The sequence below is a fragment of the Muscardinus avellanarius genome (genome assembly GCF_963383645.1).
Source record: "Muscardinus avellanarius genome assembly, chromosome: 15".
Lineage (NCBI taxonomy): Eukaryota > Metazoa > Chordata > Mammalia > Rodentia > Gliridae > Muscardinus > Muscardinus avellanarius.
In genome coordinates, this window is record NC_137801.1 from 63,792,784 (window position 1) to 63,799,705 (window position 6,922).

Below are 6,922 nucleotides of genomic sequence, written 5' to 3' on the forward strand. Positions count from 1 at the left end.
AATGTAGGTGATCATGGTCTTAGACTAGAAAGAAGCCAGGGAGACATTCTCTTTTTTGTCTCCTGGGAAAATGAAACTTTCAAGCCTTAATTTGTCAATAACCTTTCTGTTGACAACCTTTTCTGTGTTGGAACCTCTGAAAAACAGTCTTCTCTTCAGCAACGAATACTCAGTTTCTTAGAAGTCAAAAATCTTTCGGAGGTAGGTAGATACTCAGATTTTAGGGTCCTGGGTTTATCTCATGTACAAATTGCAGTGGGAGAAAGCTTTAGATATATTTCATATCGGCACCGATTCTGAATAGTTTGATGAGAGGGTGTTGTAGTCTGCATCTCAGGCATCTGCCTGAATGACCTCCCTACACTACAATTATTGTTCATTGAATTGCTGCTTTCTTTCTCTTCAAAGATGGATCATACATTTTATTGTTGAAATTGCATGTGGAGTGTTGCATGGGCTGCTGTAAGGGGGTGGGGAGCAGGGTATCCTGTCGATATCTCACATCAGCTGATGTGAGAGCTCAGGTGAGCTGAGGGAGCCTTACATCCACCAGATAACGAACGATGATGGATATGGAGAAAGACTAGTTGCTGCACTTTCTTACCTAGCCAGCTCCCACCTCCTCTAATTCCCTTCCACGTACTCTCTGCTGCATGGCATCCCCTCAACAAGGCAGGCCACACGGAGAGGAGATGATTGACTACAGATAGTTCAAGAACTAGTCGCATTCAAATACACTCTATTACAAAGTAAGGTGAAAATAAGTGAGACGTGGTCTTTGATTTTCAGGCCAGGTAAGATAATCTAGGGAGAAGGAAGTTGGTATGAGTGATCTCAGCTTCTGGAGGAGTGGTGGTGGCCAGAGGGCAGTGCTGGGCCAACCAGACGGCACTGGGTTTGGATGAAGAGCTGGACTAGTGGCTCGAAGTAGAAAGGGAGATGCAGAAAAAGATGACTGGGGACTGGAATTTGGATTGCTGTTACATTTTGGTCCCACCCTGTGTGTGAAGATCAAGTGGTCAGTCAGGTTGCCTAATACTTAGCCAGGTGATTCACAGCTGAAGCAACACAGGACGTAAGTGTCCTTCAAGACTGATAAAGCTTTGCCTCCTGAGTAGCCAGCCTATCCCAGACAACCACAGTCTCCTGATACACACTGAGCTCCATGGACATGAAATTTACAGAGCATTTCAAGGAGGTCCTGACCCCAGTAGGGTCTTGGGCTTTGAACTATCATCTGACACTAAGGAAAAGGTTCACTGACATTTGTTCCCATTTCAGATGGTATCTTCCACCTTTGTGATCTTCTTCCTAACTCCATCTCTGGCTCTGATGGTGAGTAGAGTGGAGAGTCCACTCTGATAATCAGGGTGATGCTCCTCAGATTTCTTGTGGGTAGCCCCTCAAGCCTAGGAGGTATGGAAAAAGTAGGGACTCTGGACTTTCAGTGTTTCTCATTGTTGCTTGGTTTTCTCCAGAACGTCAGCGACAGCCATCCTCTGGGTGGATCTGTTGGGACTCAAATCATCCATGTCAGTGCCTCGCAAGGTACCGTCAGCATCCGAGACAACAATGTTTTGAGTGAATGGGATGGAGTCTTGGACTACAAGAATGTAAGATGTGAAATACATTCATTGTGATACCAAAGAAAGTCTTATCTGGTCCAAAAGGTTGCTTAAGGATTTTCCAGAGAGAGGAGGACTCTGTCCAATTTTCCTTCTCTAGGTTTGGGCCCTTGGGGGAAGGAATGTCCTTAGGTAAAAGTGCAGCTTTCCTCCTCTTGCAGTGACTTCTTTTTGAGCCGGGGAATGTAGGAGAATCTTCTCTGGTCCAGAGGGATCTCGTAACATTTTGTGTTCCTGTGAGGTGTTGATTTCTCAAGGCCACCAAAGGCCTCATAACTAAGGATGCCATTTGAAGACCCCCATTTCTTGCATTTGGGATGAGCTACAGAAGTTATCTGTTCTAGACTTCCAATTTTAATATTTACTTCTAAAAGAGAATGATACATTGCAATTTGAGAAATCTATCTGCAATATACCCACCCCTTTAAGTAGTGAGATCTAGCAGAAAGATGCCAGATCAGGAAGGAAGCGCCCGCATCCTTGGCCTGGCTCTCCGATAGAAAAGCACTATCAGCCACAAAGATGTCACTCAGCTTTGCAGGTCTCCGTTACCATATCTGCAAACAACATCAACAGCTGCCTTGTGTGCCTGGCAAAGCTCTGAAAGGGAAATAAACTATCTCCTCACTCTGGCCCAGAAACCCTCTGCCATCCAGCCCTTCCTCCACCCACCCCATTGCACCCTCTCCATCCACACTGGACCCCTCAAGTCAGACACTACACACAGACATCCTCTCCGCTCCCACCTGAACCTGCCATGTTCTCTTCTCTGAACACCTCCCTTGCTCTTCACCCAGCCTGCTCTCAATTTCCTCTAGGAGACGTCCTCTAAATTCTCCTAAAGGGCACACAGTCTAGTGGTCTCCAACTCTCCTGCGAGCCATGGAAACTTGCATTCAGCAAAAACTTCCACACTCCATGAAGCACAAAGAGCCAGACTGTTGCTGGAGGGGATTCGCTCCATGCAAGTGCACTTTGGGCTCAGGAGACACAGCTGCAGGGAACCACTGTTCTCACCCAAGCATAGCAAGGACAAAGGACAGAGCCACATAGAAGGGAAGGTCAGCGCAGGCCCAGCACTAGGTTCCAGGCCCAGCACTCCCAACAGCCCTGCGTGTTCAGAGATCACTCAGTAACAAGCAGTTAGCATCTCATCGCCCCCTCTCAATTCCATGACCACTGCGTGGAAGCGGGGCTATTATCCCTCCTTTCCAGGTGAATGAATTGAGGAGCAGAGAAGCCACTGCAGACTCAGATGGCAGCTGAGAGGCAGAACAGGATCTTAAAGTCAGCCTTACTACTGTGCTAAGCCCCTACTCTCCCAGTCCCACCCGGGAGAGCTCAGGGCTCAGTCTGCACTGCTGGTCCTGGTGCTGGCTTCTGCGCTGGCATCCAGGGCAGCACACCGCTGGGCACTGCATATCACTGTCAGAAGAACAGCTACCAGCACTGTGGAGAGTGGGTGCACATTCCTATGACTGACCAAATGAATGACCGTGTTTTCACTGTGTTGCATTTAAGGCCCTCTTGGTGGCTAAACTGTTCAGCAAGATGGCCTGTGTCCTGGCCAAGATGGACCAAGCAGTCTTCCCAAGTTTGGATGACATTAGCGAGGCCCTGGGCAAGCAGGTAAGTGAGACCACCTCCCTCGGGCCCCTCCTACTCTGGTGTTTTCCAACTCACATCCAACATTGTGGGACAACTCAGTGCACCTGGGGTAACTCATGCATGCTCATACTCCATAATGCTCATGAAATCGCACCATCCCCAAAGGACTCTGAATCCCACCAATGGCTTGTTCAAGTCAAATCATTACTGAATGAATGAGAACCCCATGCCATGACCTCAGCTCGTTGTATTCCTGACATTTTAAGCTACATGTTAGTGAATGTAGATTGTTGAATATAAATGTCAGAGTGAGTTAATATAATTGCATCCACATCCCCCTGCCTTCTGTCCTTTCCTGCCACCAACAAAACACATATATACATATTATCTTTCGTTGAAAATAACCTAAGATTGCTGAAGCTTGGATCCTTAGTTTCTTAAGTGACAAGGGAAACTGCTAATGATGAAAAGTTAAAAACCAGCAGGAGGCCGGTGCCCGGGGCTCAGAGGCTGGGATCGGAGCCTGCCGAGGGGGGAGGCCGGTGCTGGGGTCAGCAAGGCTGGGATCAGTGCCTGCCATTTGATGAGGCTGTAGCTGGAGCCAGCGAGGCCGAGATAGAAGCTAGCCTAAAAGACAAGGCTGGTACTGGGGCCCCTGAGTTTGGGATCGGAGCCCGCCACGGGACAAGGCCGGTGCTGGAGCCAGTGAGGCCGGGAGCAGAGTCTACCAGGTGGCCAGGCCGGTACTGGGGCCTTCAAGAGTGGGACTGGAACTTGCAAAGAGGCATACACAAAGAAATATCACAGAAAAAAAAAAAATCAGATGCTCTCCCTAATATGCAAAACTAATAGGTAATAGGAGGGTAATAGGAGGGAATCTAATGGAAGAAGGGGCCCTATGGAGGAGCAATTAAGGTGACCAATCAGAGGGATGGGGTGGAGGAAGATGGAATCTCTTTAAAGCACATGATGTATGCAAACAAATATATCAATGTTAAACACTAGGGGGGAGGTAGTGTGATGGGGATTGGATAAAGGTTGATTGGACGATGTGTACTTAGATATCCTAACAAGTCTTGTATTCCATTGCGATGTTTGACTACAATGCACCAATAAAAATATATTTTTAAAAATTCTATTAAAAAAATAACCCCAGCAGGAAATCTTTGAAAGGTCATTGAAATTTACCGTCATTTGCTTCAGTATCTTGCACAGCACATTGTGTGCATGGCTGCAATGTTTTCTGAATCATGGAGGAAAAATAAAAATAAACCAGGCATGGTGGCACACACGTATTTGGGAGGCTGAGACAGGAGGATCACAGGTTTAAAGCCAGCCTCAGAAACTTAGCAAGGCCCTCTGCAACCTAGTAAGACTCTGTTTCCAAATATAAAGTAAAATAGGGCCAGGGGTGTAGCCTGGTGATAGAATGCCCCAGGTTCAATTCCCAGCACCAAAAACAACAACAACAAAAATACACTTCATATCACATAAAACTAGAGCAACTTATGATTTTTTTGAGAAGTCAAAATATCCCACTTTATCTGAGCTAGCCAAAAAATAACATGAATGCAAATAACTAATTTAAATTAATTACATATAAATTTTAAACTCTGTTATCATCAGAGAGGAGAAAGCCCTGAGGAAGGACAAGACAGGAAGACACCAGACACACAGACATACAGATTTTTCCCAGAGTAAGGTCTCCCCCTAGTGGCTAGATAGGATATTGCCACCGGAGGCTGAACTTGGGGCCAGGTTTGGATTCACAGCTCATTTTGTCAGTTGAATCAGTTGCTGCTTACCTGAGGGCCAGGCCCCAGGAATTTATTTCTTCCTTTTTTCTGCACTGCCTGTCTCACCATTCTGATATGTGTCTTCCAGGTTTCTAGTCACTACCCGTCCACCCTCGGCCTGACCTACACTGTTTTACCCAACCGGGTCAAAAACTTAGCCCAGTACGGAATGCTCATCAGGGACATGTGCAGAGAAGTCCCCACCTACTTTGCCCAGCAGCAGAAAGAAGGTGTGTTAACAACATCACTAGAAACCTGAGGCCACGGGACAGTCAAGAGGTGCAGAGTGATTTTTTAGGTCATTGGCAAAATCTAGTGACAGTTCACTCCGTTCCTTTGTTAGTGGCATAAAAATAATGTGGCCCAGGATGTCTCCCCCCTCTACTGACAGAGATGATTTCTTAGCACCAGGGACCACCTGAAACAGGGAGCAGAGTTGGCTTAATCAGGAGGTCAAGGCTGGTCACTTTGTCAGAGGGATCTGGCAGGCAGTTGATGGACCCTCGCCTGACTTAAGGCTTCATTAGTCTCTGCCCAGTACCACAACACCAAAAACAGGGGTCCTGGGTCCTCTTCTCAAGCCACTTGAGGCTGGAAGGCAAAACCCCAGTGGTCATAGACCACACTGGGAAAGGAGCATCTCAGGGCTGACACCATGCTGGGGCTAAGCCACTAGCCGAGACTTCAAGAGCTGTAGGCTAATCCATAGACAGCCGGCACCCTGTCCATTGGGCCAGTCGTTTATACCTTGCTATAAATTTACCAACAAACAAGGCTTCTTCCTAACAGGAAGAACCAGGAGGAAAGCAGGGGGGAGAACTTGGGAAGCTGGGGGATTAAGAAAGATAATTATGGGTCAGTAAAAAAAAAAATAGAAAATGTGGAGACAACTCTTTCAGGGACAAGTAGGAGGGGAGAAATTTGGGTGCAATTCATAGCATGTCTATTCTGAGGTCTTAAAGTGATCATTTGTGTAAAACTTCTTTTCTTTAAAGGAACTGCCCTGGTAATCGATCCTAATTCCTGTTTCCAAGTCCAGCTTCTGTCCCTTATGGGACTCTCTATCTGTGGTGATATCCCTGGGCTCTGAATCTCCAAATCAGCCAGATGAGGAGTGGACCTGCCTGGCCTGGGCCTCTGGCCCAGCCCCTGCCTATGGAAAGCCGTTCACTTAACATCTCTGCCTTCTGCCTTTCAATCCAGTAACCTTCTCTGAAATCCTGGGGAAATGGGTGCACTCTCTCCTTCTGGGTTAGAATAATAAAGTTTCCATCACTGGCCTCGCAGATGGGCCCCTCGTCCACACTGTCCTCTCTCAGCATGGCCAGCCACGTGCAGCCCAGAACATCACGCCCAAGCACAGGGCAAAGAAGGAGGTGCCTCTCTCAGAGGTGCCACTTCCAGGAGTCTCTCTTTGGGGTATCCCTTGAGAAACCCCCTTGAGAATTTGAGCAATAAATAAAGTCACAGCACAGTAAATATATAAATAAATGAATAAACAAAGCCACAGCACAGGCTTGACTGTCGTTTCTGACACTGCAACTTTGCCTCCTCACAATAGGGGCCGAGATTCCAAGGAAGCCTATTGCCTACTGTGACCCAGCCCATGCCAGGAAATCCTCTGAAAATAATCCAAGGAGCTTCTGTTGGAAGTGGTGTTAATGGCTTAGTGGCAACCTCCAGGTAGAACATTCCCAGCACCCTAGAAAGTTCCTTCGTTCTACCCCCAGGCAGTACCCTGCCCACTGCAAGCTCCATGCGGCTCCGAGGGAGTAGAGAGTGGGAGGTGAGGTGTGCTGAGGGACTCCCGGCAGGAATCAAACACTCCCTGCAGGGCTCTTGAGATGGGGTCAGCTTCACACCCCAGGATTCTTACTGCCAGGCTCTGTGCCA

General features: G+C 47.6%; 1 protein-coding gene across 1 annotated transcript; it reads left to right on the forward strand.

Annotated features, from left to right (window-relative positions):
* Positions 1-452: 452 nt before the first annotated feature.
* LOC308273997 (gastrokine-3-like) lies at positions 453-6,119 on the forward strand (the record flags this gene model as incomplete). Its single annotated transcript, XM_080711383.1, has 6 exons — positions 453-524; positions 1,282-1,335; positions 1,479-1,613; positions 3,147-3,254; positions 5,118-5,259; positions 6,025-6,119. 6 exons carry the CDS (start codon positions 453-455, stop codon positions 6,117-6,119), a joined length of 606 nt encoding a protein of 201 aa, XP_080567509.1.
* Between the last annotated feature and the right edge of the window lie 803 nt (positions 6,120-6,922).